At 44.7% G+C, this 19,375-nt stretch overlaps 1 protein-coding gene across 4 annotated transcripts in view; it reads right to left on the bottom strand.

Annotated features, from left to right (window-relative positions):
* tle2a (TLE family member 2, transcriptional corepressor a) overlaps window positions 1-11,324 on the bottom strand; it is a 168,429-nt gene extending 157,105 nt beyond the window's left edge. For 2 of the 4 annotated variants that reach the window (XM_061976257.2, XM_072914588.1), the window contains exon 1: window positions 11,154-11,324. In XM_061976257.2, coding sequence (XP_061832241.1) covers window positions 11,154-11,177 — 24 coding nt within the window. In that variant the 5' untranslated portion in view covers window positions 11,178-11,324. The remainder of the gene's footprint in view (window positions 1-11,153) is intronic. The other 2 variants (XM_072914589.1, XM_061976258.2) reach the window with 1 other exon arrangement.
* Window positions 11,325-19,375: the final 8,051 nt, after the last annotated feature.

The raw sequence follows: 19,375 nt of genomic DNA, 5'->3' as shown, positions 1-19,375 counted from the left end.
TGTAATGAACTAAACCTTTTTCCACTCTGCGCTGGCGTCTTTTGTACTCCTTGATTTGACAAAGCTGTCTAATTACCGGGCTCGCGCACCAGCAGATGAGACGGGAGCGCGCCGCGTTATACCTGCGCGTGAACGTAAACTGATCGGCTCTGATTTTATAAGCCGACTGGCCGAAATAATGCCGAATTATATACATTTCCTGGGGTTGCCTAGGTGAATAGGGATGCGGATGTGCTCTAAGATAAAATATAATTGTATTAAGTGGGGTTTGGCTGGTTGCTAAGCAGCCACGGTTGCGAGCTCGCGCGTCAGCTGACGAGACAGCTGTTCGCCGCTACAACATTATTAGGCCGTTTATTGAAATACTCCCACACTTTTGACGACTTTTGGCGTGCTTTTTTTCCCTCGCTCGCACCGCTCGCATCATCTGCTTTGCGCTCCGCCATGACGGTACTGTGACGTAAATATGCGACGCGTCGAAGCATAAAAACGGCGTCAACGTATTTACGTAACCGATGACGTCGACTACGTCGTTTCAGCCTTAGTATATATATATATATATATATATATATATATATATATATATATATATATGATATGTGTGTGTATGTTACTCATTAGTTACTCAGTACTTGAGTAGTTTTTTCACAACATACTTTTTACTTTTACTCAAGTAAAAATTTGGGTGACTACTCCTTACTTTTACTTGAGTATTAAATCTATAAAGTAACAGTACTCTTACTTGAGTACAAATTCTGGCTACTCTACCCACCTCTGGTTTTAAGACATGCCAAGTAATGTATTGTAGAATGTAGTTCACAACAAAAGGCGTTAAAAGTCAACTTTTCCAAATCGATCACGCGCTTCTGTTTATCTTTTAGCATAAAACACGTCCATCAGTCACTATTTTTATAACCCTTAAATATGACTGCCTCAAAGGGATCACTAGTGTGAAACAACTTTGAAAAAATGCTCACTTTTATTCTGCAGACCACATGTTTACCAAGTATTTAGGTCGAATGTGTCACACTGGCAGGTTGTTATTGGACCAAAGTGTTTGCCAACTTGACTGGGCGTTTGCGCGGAGGTGGAAATCCCATCTAGCGATGACAGAATGTGTGCGTAGTGTTGCGGATTGAAAAGAAAGCGGGTCATAGCAGCGCCGCCGCAGACCGCGCCTCTCGCCCTGGGACGCCTGCCCGTACATTAAGATGTGGTTTGGAGCTCTCTCAGGAACACGGCGAGGAAGAGCTGGATGAGAGGTATGGGGTTGACGGCGCAAACCGCACGGCCGCAGCTTGCCTCTCATGCCTTTCCTGTAGACCCCGTTACCTCGCAGCTGCAGGCGGGGGTCACGAGAGGAAGTGCGGGGCTAGAATGCTGATAACATATGACAGCGCCGCGTATCCTGCCAGCGTTGTAGCTTCCAAACACAAGAGATGTCATTTCCACAGTAAACTCCTATTTGTATGGTAAATGTGGTCGCACAGCGTGGGGCGTGAATGTCAAAACAGCGGCGAGGTGGCGTGGCGTGGCGATGAGGGTTAGACAAATGAGCGAGGCCTTAATTGATACTTCACGCAGCTGGAGGACCACTGTTTATGTATTTCCATCGGCTCTAAAGCTCTCCACCTAACTTGACACAAATTAAAAGCCGTGAACGCTCTCAGAGAAATCATTGAACCTTTAAGGGTTGTCACTGGGGGTGGAATTATTAAAAGTACTGCTTTTGGATCCTCAATTCTTTGGTTGGAGAACTACAGAACATGTACAGTAGCAGTCAAAAGTCTGGACATTATGGATTATTTTAACAATCCGGTAAACTATCCATTAGTTTGCCTCGATAAATGGAGTAATTATCTATTACAATTATCTATTATAATTATATATGGAGTAATTAAGTAGTTCCCCTTTAAGAAGGGGAACCGGAGGGTGTGTTCTAACTATCGTGGGATCACACTCCTCAGCCTTCCCGGTAAGGTCTATTCAGGTGTACTGGAGAGGAGGCTACGCCGGATAGTCAAACCTCGGATTCAGGAGGAACAGTGTGGTTTTCGTCCTGGTCGTGGAACTGTGGACCAGCTCTATACTCTGGGCAGGGTCCTTGAGGGTGCATGGGAGTTTGCCCAACCAGTCTACATGTGCTTTGTGGACTTGGAGAAGGCATTCGACCGTGTACCCCGGGAAGTCCTGTGGGGAGTGCTCAGAGAGTATGGGGTAACGGACTGTCTTATTGTGGCAGTCCGCTCCCTGTATGATCAGTGTCAGAGCTTGGTCCGCATTGCCGGCAGTAAGTCGGACACGTTTCCATTGAGGGTTGGACTCCGCCAAGGCTGCCCTTTGTCACCGATTCTGTTCATAACCTTTATGGACAGAATTTCTAGGCGCAGTCAAAGCGTTGAGGGGATCCGGTTTGGTGGCTGCAGGATTAGGTCACTGCTTTTTGCAGATGATGTGGTCCTGATGGCTTCCTCCGGCCAAGATCTTCAGCTCTCGCTGGATCGGTTCGCAGCCGAGTGTGAAGCGACTGGGATGGGAATCAGCACCTCCAAGTCCGAGTCCATGGTTCTCTCCCGGAAAAGGGTGGAGTGCCATCTCCGGGTTGGGGAGGAGATCTTGCCCCAAGTGGAGGAGTTCAAGTACCTCGGAGTCTTGTTCACGAGTGAGGGAAGAGTGGATCGTGAGATCGACAGGCGGATCGGTGCGGCGTCTTCAGTAATGCGGACGCTGTATCGATCCGTTGTGGTGAAGAAGGAGCTGAGCCGGAAGGCAAAGCTCTCGATTTACCGGTCGATCTACGTTCCCATCCTCACCTATGGTCATGAGCTTTGGGTCATGACCAAAAGGACAAGATCACGGGTACAGGCGGCCGAAATGAGTTTCCTCCGCCGAGTGGCGGGGCTCTCCCTTAGAGATAGGGTGAGAAGCTCTGTCATTCGGGGGGAGCTCAAAGTAAAGCCGCTGCTCCTCCACATCGAGAGGAGCCAGATGAGGTGGTTCGGGCATCTGGTCAGGATGCCACCCGAACGCCTCCCTAGGAAGGTGTTTCGGGCACGTCCGACCGGTAGGAGGCCACGGGGAAGACCCAGGACACGCTGGGAAGACTATCTCTCCCGGCTGGCCTGGGAACGCCTCGGGATCCCCCGGGAGGAGCTGGACGAAGTGGCTGGGGAGAGGGAAGTCTGGGCTTCCCTGCTTAAGCTGCAGCCCCCGCGACCCGACCTCGGATAAGCAGAAGAAGATGGATGGATGGATGGGGAAAGTATTCATGTTAGCATTAAAGCTAGCTATCAAGCTATTAGCACGCCAGCTTGCGTCTTCCGTAAATAAGCAGTACCACCAGTCCATGAGTTTATCAAAGTGTGGTTATCAATCATGGTTTTACGGTACGTTTTATTTATTTATATTCATTTTTGGGTTAGTTAGCTTGGTCCATGACAACGCTTTCTCGTCTTTTTAGTTGTAAAAATGTAAAAACAACCAAGCAATAATATAGCGAGAAAACAACAGAACAAACTTGACCTTTGGCAAGAAAATCCTTCCCGAGTGGCACAGTTTGACTTGCCAAAGTTTTCCACCGTTGCCATAGCCGTGAGGTTAAAAAAAATGTTGGTGTTTGCTCACTCTTCTGCTCCTGAACCACTGCACACAAAAGGATGAAAATCCAAATGTACATCTTTACTGTGTTGCCCGCAGTATTCTGTTTCCGACAAATAACATGGCAGCCCCAGAGTTTGACCTATAAGTTAAAATTCCTCACACGAATCAACAGACCGTACAAAATAACAAATGTACCTTTAGGGTGTAGGCTCAACCGGTGCCAAATTTGGTAGATACCTTTGGGGGACTGACAAGCACTTGTGTGCAAGATTTTAGCAAGATTTGTTGAAAAACATGGCCACCTTCAAGCAAAACATTAATGCGAAACCTGGCAAATAATTGTAACTTATAGATTGTTTAATGATTATGCAACTTTGAGGATATTTGTATTACATACATGTATACTAGCATGTTTTCCAAAGCACCACAACCTATAGAGGGTGCTAAAAATGTCAATTACAAAATGACCATGGGGTAGTCTTAACTGTTTTCTAAAATCAGTTCTGGCTCCAACCTTTAGGAACCATACCCAAATGCATTCCTGCCAACTTTTGAAATCAGAAAAACCTAGTAGCCAGGATCCAGGGCCCGTTAGGTCCAGGACAAAGTCCTGGTGGGGGGTTCCTTCGCCCCCTGACGCAAAATGATTATTAGCATTCAGACAGGTTAAAATGTTGCTAAAACCATCACTTTTCTATCAGTCACAGTGACTTTTCAAAACAAAAATATTACAGCAAAAATCATATGGGTTGATTGACATGTTTATTCTGTAAGCTAACTTCAATAGTTTGACATTATTTTGACAGTTAATGCCAGTTATCCTGTCAACCTTTCACAAGACTTCAATTTGTTCATTGAAAGTATAAACACTTTTTACAGTAAACAAATGGTAAAACAGTACTAAACAATTCCATGAAAAAAAAAATTGGTGTCATTATTAACTTTCTGTCCAAGCTTGTATAATCTACTGCCTTGTTCAATTGTAAAAAATATTCTGTGCCTAAAATTCACATTTCTATCACAATTATCATACTGTAAACATGGTAAGCTAACTTCATTAAAATTAATAGTCCTGTCAATAGCATGGAATTACAATTCAAATGTAGTTTTTTTTGTAAGCCTTTCAAAAGAATTCAAAATATGAAAAATTAATGAAAATTTATTTAAGCCATCAGACACTTGAAAAGTGGCACATCACATCTCTAATGTAATCATTTGAACTTTTCAACAGAAATAGCACTGCAAAAATATTAAGGACATACTTCTGTATTTTGGTAGTTATGCTGTCAACATTTAACAAGATTTCTTCAACTTGGACTTGAAAGCATAAATAGTATAAACACTTTTAACAGTATAACAGTACTAAACAATTCCAATAGATAACATTGGTGTCATTACCTTTTTGTTTGCTCAATTATTGCCTCCGTAAATAAAACTTCCGGCATTTATCACATCCAAAGAATCTGTTTGGGCGACGAAAAACGTTGAAAGTTTTCCACTTGTATCGCTAGCAACGGCATTAGACTTGTGTTTTTTTGTCCCAACGTGGTCTTTTACATCGCTAATTCCTCCGTGTCCGATCGAAAAATCTTTTCTGCACAAGGTGCAATTCGCGTAGTTTTCACCCTTTTTGGAACGGATAATTATTCCCGGATAGGCTTTTGAATATTCTTCACGGAATGACTGCAGTTTTCTTTTCGGTTTAAGACTCGTATGCGATTTTTCTCCGGCTGATTCCATGATCGTTCGCTCGTTTGGAAACAATGGCCTCGTGCTTGGCAGCGGTGCTATAAATAGCCTCGCGCATGGCATTCGGAATGGCTCGATAGGAAGTTACAGGAAGCAGTGTCGATTGTCATTGTTGTTACGCGATTTCGTGAATAAAACTTTAAAAAAAATATATTTTTTTAATTAATGAAAAACCGTATTTTTTATCACTGCAACCATAACCCGGAATAGGTTGATGAAAACCGTACTAATTACGGGAAAACCGGAGTAGTTGGCAGGTATGCAAATGTACCAATATTTGAATACCATGTTTAACTTTGCAACAATGGACACACAAAAACGCTTGGTTAAATTGACCACTTTGAACTACAATGACGTGATTTTAACATAAGGTGGTGACAAGAAGAACAAAGCATTGAGAAAATGGTCATCAAAATGACTTCCACCTTCTCAGCCATCAGAGCAAAAACACATGCACTCTTCTTCTTCAGCGCTATCATCCCCAAATTTGCTACACACCTTGAAGGAACTCACAAGAACATGTGTGCCAATTTTGAGCAAGATTCGTTGGAAAACAAGCAAAACATTGATGCAGAACTTAACTGATTGTTCAAAAGACATTGACAGTTTGATGATATCTGTATCACGTGTATGCTAGCATGTCTTCCAAAGCACTTTGACCACAGCCCATAGGGGGCGCTAGAAATGTACAAAATGACCATGGGGTGGTCCTAATCAGTCTTGTCTCCAACCTCTAGGAACCATACCCAACCAAACCAATAAGTACGATACGCAATTTTAGTACAATGTTAACAATGGACAAAAACTCTTGGTCGAAATGAGCATTGTGAAGCACATTTTGGATCATATTAAGATTGTACGGCGTAAGCAGCCACATCATGATGATTTTCTACCGTGCCATTGTAGAGAGCATCATTAGATACGGGATCACCTCATGGTTTGGCAACCTAGCCGTTAAGCTAAAAAGCAAACTGGCCGGCATGCATAAAACGGCAATGAAAATCGTAGGGAGGAAAGAATATGAGCCTATACAGAGCATCTATGAGCAGGCAGTTAGGAAAAAAGCTAAGAAAATTATTTCCAACTCACAACACCCACTCTTTCCTGAATATGGAACCCTGCCATCAGGGAGAAGACTCCGGGTCCCACTATGCAAATCTAACCGCCTTAAATTATCATTTGTCCCAGCCTCCATTAAGCTGACCAACAATGTGCAATAGAATTTTAATACATAGGTTAGCACTTTTTTAGCACATAGCACTTTAGCACATAGCACTTTAGAACTAAGCACTTTAGCACACAGCACTTTATCCATGAGCTCTAGTGCAATGCACATTGGTACTTTATCTTTATCTCCATACTGTAGATTTTATGCCTACATCAAAGTGCCACCTATGTCTATCAAGCTCCATGTTCTGATGTTTAAATGTTAGTTGTATGGTTGTGTCTGTGCTTGTGTTTTTGTTCTGTTGTTTTTGGGTATGTTAAGAAAGCAATGATGCACTGTGCCCAAGACAAATTTCCCCGCGGGGACAATAAAGTTGAACCTTGAACCTTGTATAGGACTTCAATGATGTCATTTTAATGTAATAAGTTGGGGACAAGAAGAGCTAAGTGTTGACAGGAGGCTCATCAAAATGACTTCCAATTTGTTATTCTTATAGCCAGACCTGCGTGTTTACTTCCGTACTTGACGGTTTTGCCTTCAAACTGCTGTAGCCGAAACCGTGAGGTACGAAAGTAAACACACAGGTTTGGCTATAAGAATAACAAATTGCATCACTTCTGGAAGACCTAATGAACCTCTTTGGATTATAATTGATTGATTGATTTAAACTTACTTAGTAGATTGCACAGTGAAGTACATATTCCGTACAATTGACCACTAAATGGTAACACCCCAATAAGTTTTTCAACTTTTTTAAGTCGGAGTCCACGTTAATCAATTCATGGTAATGACCTCCACCTTCTCAGCAATCAGAGCAAAAAAACAAACATGCACTCTTCTTCTTTAACACAATCATTACCAAATTTGATACACACCTTTAAGAGACCGACAAAAACCTGGGTGCGAATTTTGAGCCAGATTGGTTGAAGAACACGGCCGGTTTGAAGCAAACATTGATGTGGCGCTTGGCAACTAATCGCCCATAAGTCTTTCACCATTTGTCTGATCATTATACAACTTTGAGTTTATCTGTATTACGTGTATGCTAGCATGTCTTCCAAAGCACTTTGATCACAACCCATAGGTGCGCTAGATATTTACAAAATACCATGGAGCGGTCCTAATGTTTTTTCTTATTCAGTCTCATCTTCAACTTTTAGAAAACTATATCCAATCAAACCAATAAGTACAGTACAGCAATTTTAGTACCATGTTAACAATGGACACAACAACTCTTGGGGGAAATTAGCATCTTGACACCCATTTCGAGCTGTAGTATGACCACAATGATGCGATTTTAATGCCATAAGATGGCGACAAGAAAGCCACTCATTCTTCTTTAGCACCATGATCACCACATTTGCTACACGCCTTTAAAAGGAGCTGACTAGCACAAAATTGGAACAAGATTGGTTGAAAACATACACCTGGGGATAGGTTGATTGGCAACACTAAATGGGCCCTAGTGTGTGAATGTTGTCTATCTGTGTTGGCCCTGTGATGAGGTGGCGACTTGTCCAGGGTGTACCCCGCCTTCCGCCCGAAGCAGTTGAGATAGGCTCCAGCACCCCAGCGACCCCGAACGGGATAAGCGGTAGAAAATGGATGGATGGCTGGTTGAAAAACATGGCCGCCTTCAAGCAAAACATTGATGCTGACCTCATGGCAAACTGCCGACCGGTGTCCCACCTTCCCTTTATTTCGAAAATCCTCGAAAAAATTGTCGCACAGCAGCTAAATGAACACTTAGTGTCTAACAATCTCTGTGAACCTTTTCAATCCGGTTTCAGGGCAAATCACTCTACGGAGACAGCCCTCGCAAAAATGACTAATGATCTACTGCTAACGATGGATTCTGATGCGTCATCTATGTTGCTGCTTCTTCATCTTCGCGCTGCTTTCCATACCGTCGATCATAATAATTTATTAGAGCGTATCAAAACACGTATTGGTATGTCAGACTTAGCTTTGTCGTGGTTTAACTCTTATCTTACTGACAGGATGCAATGCGTCTCCCATAATAATGTGACCTCGGACTATGTTAAGGTAACGTGCGGAGTTCCTCAGGGTTCGGTTCTTGGCCCTGCACTCTTTAGTATTTACATGCTGCCGCTAGGCGACATCATACGCAAATACGGTGTTAGCTTTCATTGTTATGCTGATGACAGCCAACTCTACATGCCCCTAAAGCTGACCAACACGCCGGATTGTAGTCAGCTGGAGGCGTGTCTTAATGAAATTAAACAATGGATGTCCGCTAACTTCTTGCAACTCAACGCCAAGAAAACGGAAATGCTGATTATCGGTCCTGCTAAACACCGACATTTATTTGATAATACCACCTTAACATTTGACAACCAAACAATTACACAAAGCGACTCAGTAAAGAATCTGGGTATTATCTTCCACCCAACTCTCTCCTTTGAGTCACACATTAAGAGTGTTACTTAAACGGCCTTCTTTCATCTCCGTAATATCGCTAAAATTCGTTCTATTTTATCCACTAGCGACGCTGAGATCATTATTTATACGTTCGTTACGTCTCGTCTCGACTACTGTAACGTATTATTTTCGGGTCTCCCTATGTCTAGCATTAAAAGATTACAGTTGGTACAAAATGCGGCTGCTAGACTTTTGACAAGAACAAGAAAGTTTGATCATATTACGCCTATACTGTATATACCTTTATATACATATATACATATATATATATACCTATACTGGCTCGCCTGCACTGGCTCCCTGTGCACTTAAGATGCGACTTTAAGGTTTTACTACTTACGTATAAAATACTACACGGTCTAGCTCCATCCTATCTTGTCGATTGCATTGTACCATATGTCCCGGCAAGAAATCTGCGTTCAAAGAACTCCGGCTTATTAGTGATTCCCAGAGCCCAAAAAAAGTCTGCGGGCTATAGAGCGTTTTCTATTGGGGCTCCAGTACTATGGAATGCCCTCCCGGTAACAACTAGAGATGCTACCTCAGTAGAAGCATTTAAGTCCCATCTTAAAACTCATTTGTATACTCTAGCCTTTAAATAGCCCCCCTGTTAGACCAGTTGATCTGCCGTTTCTTTTCTTTTCTCCTCCCCTTTTCCTTGTGGAGGGGGGGGGGGGGGGGGCACAGGTCCGGTGGCCATGGATGAAGTGCTGGCTGTCCAGAGTCGGGACCCGGGGTGGACCGCTCGCCTGTGCATCGGCTGGGAACATCTCTGCGCTGCTGACCCGTCTCCGCTCGGGATGGTGTCCTGCTGGCCCCACTATGGACTGGACTCTTACTATTATGTTGGATCCACTATGGACTGGACTCTTACTATTATGTTAGAGCCACTATGGACTGGACTCTCACTATTATGTTAGATCCACTATGGACTGGACTCTCACTATTATGTTAGATCCACTATGGACTGGACTCTCACACTATTATGTTAGATCCACTATGGACTGGACTCTCACTATTATGTTAGATCCACTATGGACTGGACTCTCACTATTATGTTAGATCCACTATGGACTGGACTCTCACACTATTATGTTAGATCCACTATGGACTGGACTCTCACTATTATGTTAGATCCACTATGGACTGGACTCTCACACTATTATGTTAGATCCACTATGGACTGGACTCTCACACTATTATGTTAGATCCACTATGGACTGGACTCTCACACTATTATGTTAGATCCACTATGGACTGGACTGGACTCTCACACTATTATGTTAGATCCACTATGGATTGGACTCTCACACTATTATGTTAGATCCACTATGGACTGGACTCTCACACTATTATGTTAGATCCACTATGGACTGGACTCTCACTATTATGTTAGATCCACTATGGACTGGACTCTCACACTATTATGTTAGATCCACTATGGACTGGACTCTCACTATTATGTTAGATCCACTATGGACTGAACTCTCACACTATTATGTTAGATCCACTATGGACTGGACTCTTACTATTATGTTGGATCCACTATGGACTGGACTCTCACAATATTATGTCAGACCCACTCGACATCCATTGCTTTCGGTCTCCCCTCGAGAGGGGGGGGGGGGGGGGGGGTTACCCACATATGCGGTCCTCTCCAAGGTTTCTCATAGTCATTCACATCGACGTCCCACTGGGGTGAGTTTTTCCTTGCCCTTATGTGGGCTTTGTACCGAGGATGTCGTTGTGGCTTGTGCAGCCCTTTGAGACACTTGTGATTTAGGGCTATATAAATAAACATTGATTGATTGATTGATGCGGAACTTGGCAACTAATTGTCCATAACAGGTTCTAATTTTTTTTGGCATGACTGCATCTCCATCAGTCCGTACACAACAGAAGGGTGCCAATAAGTACTGTATGGTCATTTTAGGTGTATTTACAACTTTTAACAATGGAGACGCTTGGTTAAAACTAGGCGAATGCTACTTTCTTGCACATTTCAGGCAGTAGTGTGAGGGTTTTTAAAAAGGTGGGCATTGACAGAATGTGTCATCAAGAAGATGAGTTGACAGACTTCCACCTTCTTCTTCACCATCATTGCACTCCGGTAGTGTGACGATGAGGAGGAACGGTGGAGTCTCTAAAGTTGTCTCATTTACAACAAAATGATAGAAAATAGACGATTACTCACCGGTGGTCGATTTTGAGGGAACATCCTGGCCGCCAACGTGCGTCTCTGCGCGGGTCTTGTCCTTCTTGTCTCCCCGGCAAGCTTGACGGACGAATACTCGGTTGTTGTTGTTGTTGTTGTTGTTGTGGGGTTTTTTTACTGATACATTGGTCCCGTTTTGGGAGAAGGGAGGAATAACGAGGTGGAAGCTGCGCTCCGCTCCGCTCGCCTCCTTTGTTCTGGCTGCGGTTCTTCCCGGAGCACCGCCGCCCAGCTCTCCACGCTTGAGGCCGGTGGGGGCGGGGGGGCAGGGAGGAGGAGCGCCCGATCCTCTGCTCGGTCTATGAGAGCCCTTCCTCCGGTCCTCTGCTCGGTCTATGAGAGCCCTTCCTCCGGTGGTCCTCTACTCGGTCTATGAGAGCCCTTCCTCCGGTCCTCTGCTCGGTCTACGAGAGCCCTTCTCCGGTCCTCTGCTCGGTCTATGAGAGCCCTTCTTCCGGTCCTCTGCTCGGTATATAAGAGTCCTTCCTCCGGTCCTCTGCTCGGTATATGAGAGTCCTTCCTTCGGTGGTCCTCTACTCGGTCTACGAGAGCCCTTCCTCCGGTCCTCTGCTCGGTATATGAGAGCCCTTCCTCCGGTCCTCTGCTCGGTCTATGAGAGCCCTTCCTCCGGTCCCCTGCTCGGCCTATGAGAGCCCTTCCTCCGGTGGTCCTCTGCTCGGTCTATGAGAGCCCTTCCTCCGGTCCTCTGCTCGGTCTATGAGAGCCCTTCCTCCGGTCCTCTGCTCGGTCTATGAGAGCCCTTCCTCCGGTGGTCCTCTGCCGGTCGTCTTGCTGCGCAAAAAGTGTCCAAAGTTCCCGTGCGGGCTGAAGAGGAGAGAGTGTCTGTGTTGCTTGCAGGTTTTGCGGCAGCGGCGCATTGAATACAAGCGCAGCCTCTTTTGTCTCCCTCTTTTCACAGCCTCACCCTCCTCTCTCACCCGCAATGGGACACAAACATATGAGTGGCCTGCTTAAAGGACGGGGGAGGGGGACACCCCCCACACATATTTTGTTTTTAAATCATCACTAATACGTAGTAGTTTCTGGTTGGAATGAATATATGTTTATATTCGACTACGCGTCATTATTATTTCTTTTAAGTTCATTTATAGAGGAGAAAAAGTGTCCGTGTTTGTGTCCTCATTGATTGAATGAGAAGCTCCACGTGGGGCTGGGGAAAAAGCCTTGGCGACGTAAGCCAATCAGCGGCCAGCATTCCCACGTGGGGTCTAACTGTCCTTTCCCTGATTGGCTGGATGAAGCAGCACGTCAATCAAAGACGGGGGGAGGGGAGGGAGAGGAAGGCTTGGGCTTAACCCCTTCCTGGCAACAAGGGGGAGGGTTCTCTTGATGGGAATTTCGGCTCCTTTTATAAGAGACGCTTTTTTTGACTCACCAAAAGAGTTGATATAAAAAAAATAAAAAAAATGTATTTGATTTATTTAAAAAAAAAATAGATAAATAAGTGAACGTTGGATGAAACACATTAGTACAAATATACACATGATTATGTATTGTTTTGTTGATCAATATTCAAATTATTTGATCTGAGTGGAGGATAGGATAGACTAGGGCAGTGGTTCTCAACCTTTTTTCAGTGATGTACCCCCTGTGAACATTTTTTAAATTCAAGATTCTGAATCGAATAGTCAAAATCGCAATCTAATCAAATCAAGAGTTGTTGGAAGATCCCCATTACTATTAGATATAACGATAAATAGACCTACTGTAAATTCCAGAGGATAAGCCACTACTTTTTTCCTACGCTTTGAACCTTGCGGCTTAAAAAACGATGCGCCTAATTTATGAATTTTTCTTCGCTGACGGCCATAAAGCAAATCGTCTTCATAAAACACACTGCCCCATTGTCCCTCATAACTGCCTTCTCTTCGGTGCAATAACCCATTCCACCAACCACCCTGTTTTTGTTTAGTTTTTTCATGTATACATTCATTTCACACCATATTCATTGCACTTCTACATTTTTTATATTTCTATATATTTGCACATTGTTTTTCTAGCATGCACACATCGCACTGTATGGAATGGCCTCAATCTCGTTACCTTGCGTAATGACAATAAAGCTGATTCTGACTCTGATTCTGAAAGACACCGAATAGTTGTGTTATTGTTTGTGTTATGGCGTCATCTTTGGGATGACGCTGTTCCGTCTTCTAGTCGTCCGTTGTGAAATTAGTTATTTATACAGAAAGATTTATTTACATACCTTAGTTGTTTCCAAGCGGTGTCTGTAACACGGCAGTAAAACAGCTGATCAAACAAAACGGAAGCCGTGGTCATGGACCCACGAGCTGCGGAAGCTCGCTCTCCGATCAGCTAAACAGACTCAATAACTCCACGTTGATGTTTTGGTGAAAGTACCGAGGAATTTGTGAAACTGAAACGATACAAAAATAATGCCATTGTAGACGGACACTCTTAAACGTGCTAGCGTGTTAAGATCGTGTTAACGACGCTAGATTAGAATAGACCTTACAAATAAGCATGGGGCGGTATAGCTTGGTTGGTAGAGTGGCCGTGCCAGCAACTTGAGGGTTCCAGGTTCGATTCCAGCTTCCACCATCCTAGTCACTGTCGTTGTGTCCTTGGGTAAGACACTTTACCTACCTGCTCCCAGTGCCACCCACACTGCTTTAAATGTAACTTAGATATTGGCAGTGCACTATCAACACCGTGTATGGCGAGGATGGTGTTCTGCTGACCTCGACTGCGGATGTTGTGGATCGGTGGAGGGAATACTTCGAAGACATCCTTAATCCCACCAACACGTCTTCCTATGAGGAAGCAGTGCCTGGGGAGTCTGTGGTGGGCTCTTCTATTTCTGGGGCTGAGGTTGCTGAGGTAGTTAAAAAGCTCCTTGGTGGCAAGGCCCCGGGGGTAGATGAGATCCGCCCGGAGTTCCTTAAGGCTCTGGATGCTGTGGGGCTGTCTTGGTTGACAAGACTCTGCAGCATCGCGTGGACATCGGGGGCGGTACCACTGGATTGGCAGACCGGGGTGGTGGTTCCTCTCTTTAAGAAGGGGAACCGGAGGGTGCGTTCTAACTATCGTGGGGTCACACTCCTCAGCCTTCCCGGTAATGTCTATTCAGGTGTACTGGAGAGGAGGCTACGCCGGATAGTCGAACCTCGGATTCAGGAGGAACAGTGTGGTTTTCGTCCCGGTCGTGGAACTGTGGACCAGCTCTATACTCTCGGCAGGGTCCTTGAGGGTGCATGGGAGTTTGCCCAACCAGTCTACATGTGTTTTGTGGACTTGGAGAAAGCATTCGACCGTGTCCCTCGGGAAGTCCTGTGGGGAGTGCTCAGAGAGTATGGGGTATCGGACTGTCTGATTGTGGCAGTCCGCTCCCTGTATGATCAGCGCCAGAGCTTGGTCCGCATTGCCGGCAGTAAGTCGGACACGTTTCCAGTGAGGGTTGGACTCCGCCAAGGCTGCCCTTTGTCACCCATTCTGTTCATAACCTTTATGGACAGAATTTCTAGGCGCAGTCAAGGCGTTGAGGGGATCTGATTTGGTGGCTGCAGGATTAGGTCTCTGCTTTTTGCAGATGATGTGGTCCTGATGGCTTCATCTGGCCAGGATCTTCAGCTCTCACTGGATCGGTTCGCAGCTGAGTGTGAAGCGACTGGGATGAGAATCAGCACCTCCAAGTCCGAGTCCATGGTTCTCGCCCGGAAAAGGGTGGAGTGCCATCTCCGGGTTGGGGAGGAGATCTTGCCCCAAGTGGAGGAGTTCAAGTACCTCGGAGTCTTGTTCACGAGTGAGGGAAGAGTGAATCGTGAGATCGACAGGCGGATCGGTGCGGCGTCTTCAGTAATGCGGACGCTGTATTGATCCGTTGTGGTGAAGAAGGAGCTGAGCCGGAAGGCAAAGCTCTCAATTTACCGGTCGATCTACGTTCCCATCCTCACCTATGGTCGTGAGCTTTGGGTTATGACCGAAAGGACAAGATCACGGGTACAAGCGGCCGAAATTAGTTTCCTCCGCCGGGTGGCGGGGCTCTCCCTTAGAGATAGGGTGAGAAGCTCTGCCATTCGGGGGGAGCTCAAAGTAAAGCCGCTGCTCCTCCACATCGAGAGGAGCCAGATGAGGTGGTTCGGGCATCTGGTCAGGATGCCACCCGAACGCCTCCCTAGGGAGGTGTTTAGGGCACGTCCGACCGGTAGGAGGCCGCGAGGAAGACCCAGGACACGTTGGGAAGACTATGTCTCCCCGGCTGGCCTGGGAACGCCTCGGGGTCCCACAGGAAGAGCTGGACGAAGTGGCTGGGGAGAGGGAAGTCTGGGCTTCCCTGCTTAGGCTGCTGCCCCCCGCGACCCGACCTCGGATAAGCGGAAGAAGATGGATGGATGGATGGATGGATATTGGCTTTCACTATGTAAAGCGCTTTGAGTCACTAGAGAAAAGCGCTATATAAATATAATTCACTTCACTTCAACCCTCCTACAGACATCACACATGGGACGCTTTAGTCAGTATAAAGAGTTTTAGTTATATTGTAAAACTTACAAACGTTGCTGGGAGTGATGAATGAAGAATCTATACGAGTGGAATCGCTATGCACGGCTGCAAGCCGTAAAAACAAAAAAAACACAGCTAAATGGAAGGATAAGTTTTATTGTTGTGCAAAGCACAACAATAAAACACTTTCGAGGTGCATTCACTTGTTTTTTTAAACTGTTTTTATTATGGCTTTAATCAGACAAAAACACAAATTAGTGACACCGTCTTACAAGCCGCAGGGTTCAAAGTGTAAGAAAAAAGCAGTGGCTTATAGTTCGGAATTGACCTGCGGCCTATAGTCCGGTGCGGCTAATACATGGAAGAAAATTCTTAAAAAATTGGCGGGTGCGACTTATATACCGGAAAACACTGTATTATCATACCTGCCAACTTTTGAAATCAGAAAAACCTAGTAGCCAGGGTCCAGGGGCCGCAGGTCCCGGTAGGTCCAGGACAAAGTCCTGGTGGGGGGTTCAGGGGGGCGAAGTCCCCCGACGCAAAACGATTATTAGCATTCAGACAGGTTAAAATGTTGCTAAAACCATCACTTTTCTATCAGTCACAGTGACTTTTCAAAACAAAAATATTACAGCAAAAATCATATGGGTTGATTGACATGTTTATTCTGTAAGCTACCGTATTTTCCGCACTATTAGCCGCACCTAAAAACCACAAATTTTCTCAAAAGCTGACAGTGCGGCTTATAACCCGGTGCGCTTTATATATGGATTAATATTAAGATTCATTTTCATAAAGTTTCGGTCTCGCAACTACGGTAAACAGCCGCCATCTTTTTTCCCCGTAGAAGAGGAAGTGCTTCTTCTTCTACGCAAGCAACCGCCAAGGTAAGCACCCGCCCCCATAGAACAGGAAGCGCTTCTTCTTCTACTGTAAGCAACCACCCGCCCGCGTACAAGAAGAAGAAGAAGCGCGCGGATATTACGTTTCATTTCCTTTGTGTGTTTACATCTGTAAAGACCACAAAATGGCTCCTACTAAGCGACAGGTTTCTGGTTCATGAAAAGACGCAATCTCTCCATCCGCACACGGACTACTATTTCACAGCAACTGCCTAAAGACTTTCAAGAAAAGCTGGCTACTTTCCGTGCATATTGTAAAAACAAGATAGCTGAAAAAAAGATCCGGCCAGAGAACATTATCAACATGGACGAGGTTCCACTGACTTTTGATATTCCTGTGAACCGCACTGTGGATACAACGGGAGCACGTACGGTGAGTATTCGCACCACAGGGAATGAGAAGTCATCCTTCACTGTGGTTCTAGCTTGCCATGCTAATGGCCAGAAACTTCCACCCATGGTGATATTCAAAAGGAAGACCTTGCCAAAAGAGACCTTTCCAGCCGGCGTCATCATAAAAGCTAACTCGAAGGGATGGATGGATGAAGAAAAGATGAGCGAGTGGTTAAGGGAAGTTTACGCGAAGAGGCCGGGTGGCTTTTTTCACGCAGCTCCGTCCATGTTGATATACGACTCCATGCGCGCCCACATCACGCTGGTTTTTAATATATTATTAAAGTTTGACTGACCTATCTGACTGTTTTTTTGACATTCCTTTAGCGCAGTTAGATGCGGCTTACAACACGGGGCGGCTTATAGGTGGACAAAGTTTTGAAATATGCCGTTCATTGAAGGCGCGGCTTATAACCCAGGGCGGCTTATGGTGCGGAAAATACGGTAACTTCAATAGTTTGAAATTATTTTGTTTTGAACATGTTATCGTTATCACAAATAAAAAGATATACTGTACACAGAAATTATTTTTGATTTGATTTATTGTTTATGTAATAAAAGATTTACTTAAAATTGTATGTTTTGTGAGTTTTTTTATGCTACGAACTGTACTTACCGGCGATGTAAACCGAAGGAGACATTTCCGTAATGAAAGCTGCAACACCCTTTTTAGATCCCATCATCACTGCAGCATTATCGGCAGCAAAGCAAACCAAATTCTGCCAAGGAATTTCGTTTGAGTCTATTTCTTCCGCGAGTATTTTGTAAATGTTTTCGCCTGTGGAAGCCGTATTGCATTCCCTCAAAGACAGAAGTACTGACAATACTTTTCCAATGTCGTCATCGAAATATCGAACACAAATGGGGTACAGTTTTACATCGTCACAATCGGTGCTGCCGTCAGTCGACATGCTAAATGGTTCCGTTTTCATGACATCGGCGATACTTTTTGAGGATTCTGTTCCAAGACACTCAATAATGTTTGATGTTTTGGTTCGACCACATCCATATTTTTTTGCGATTTTCGAGTCGGGAAACATTTTCCGAAATAACTGTCCCATGTGATCAGCCAGTGCGATTGGAAGCCCATGCTCAATTATTGCCTCCGTAAATAAAACTTTGGCATTTATCACATCCAAAGAATCTGTTTGGGCGACGAAAAACGTTGAAAGTTTTCCACTTGTATCGCTAGCAACGGCATTAGACTTGTGTTTTTTTGTCCCAACGTGGTCTTTTACATGGCTAATTCCTCCGTGTCCGATCGAAAAATCTTGTCTGCACAAGGTGCAATTCGCGTAGTTTTCACCCTTTTTGGAACGGATAATTATTCCCGGATAGGCTTTTGAATATTCTTCACGGAATGACTGCAGTTTTCTTTTCGGTTTAAGACTCGTTTGCGATTTTTCTCCGGCTGATTCCATGATCGTTCGCTCGTTTGGAAATAATGGCCTCGTGCTTGGCAGCGGTGCTATAAATAGCCTCGCGCATGGCATTCGGAATGGCTCGATAGGAAGTTACGGGAAGCAGTGTCGATTGTCATTGTTACGCGATTTCGTGAATAAAACTTTAAAAAAAAAAAAATTTAATTACCGTATTTTCCGCAAATTTACTCAAAAGCTGACAGTGCGGCTTTTAACCCGGTGCGCTTTATATATGGATAAATATTAAGATTCATTTTCATAAAGTTTCGGTCTCGCAACTTCGGTAAACAGCCGCCATCTTTTTTCCCGGTAGAACAGGAAGCGCTTCTTCTTCTACTGTAAGCAACCACCCGCCCGCGTAGAAGAAGAAAAAGCGCGCGGATATACCGTACGTTTCATTTCCTTTGTGTGTTTACATCTGTAAAGACCACAAAATGGCTCCTACTAAGTGTCAGGGATCCGGTTCATGAAAAGACGCAATCTCTCCATCCGCACACGGATTACTATTTCACAGCAACTGATATTCCTGTGAACCGCACTGTGGATACAACGGGAGCACGTACGGTGAATATTCGCACCACAGGGAATGAGAAGTCATCCTTCACTGTGGTTCTAGCTTGCCATGCTAATGGCCAGAAACTTCCACCCATGGTGATATTCAAAAGGAAGACCTTGCCAAAAGAGACCTTTCCAGCCGGCGTCATCATAAAAGCTAACTCGAAGGGATGGATGAAGAAAAGATGAGCGAGTGGTTAAGGTAAGTTTAAGTTTACGCGAAGAGGCCGGGTGGCTTTTTTCACGCAGCTCTGTCCATGTTGATATACGTATGTTTGTGATTGCACATTTGCGTACATTTTGGGAGTGAACAGAGTTGTTAGAACGCTGGTTTTTAATATATTATTAAAGTTTGACTGACCTATCTGACTGTTTTTTTGACATTCCTTTAGCGCAGTTAGATGTGGCTTACAACATGGGGCGGCTTATGGTGCGGAAAATACGG

This window comes from Nerophis lumbriciformis, linkage group LG14 (assembly GCF_033978685.3).
Source record: "Nerophis lumbriciformis linkage group LG14, RoL_Nlum_v2.1, whole genome shotgun sequence".
Taxonomy (NCBI): Eukaryota; Metazoa; Chordata; class Actinopteri; order Syngnathiformes; family Syngnathidae; genus Nerophis; species Nerophis lumbriciformis.
The sequence above is the reverse complement of the archived record's forward strand: the minus strand, read 5'-3'. Positions and strand labels throughout refer to the sequence as shown.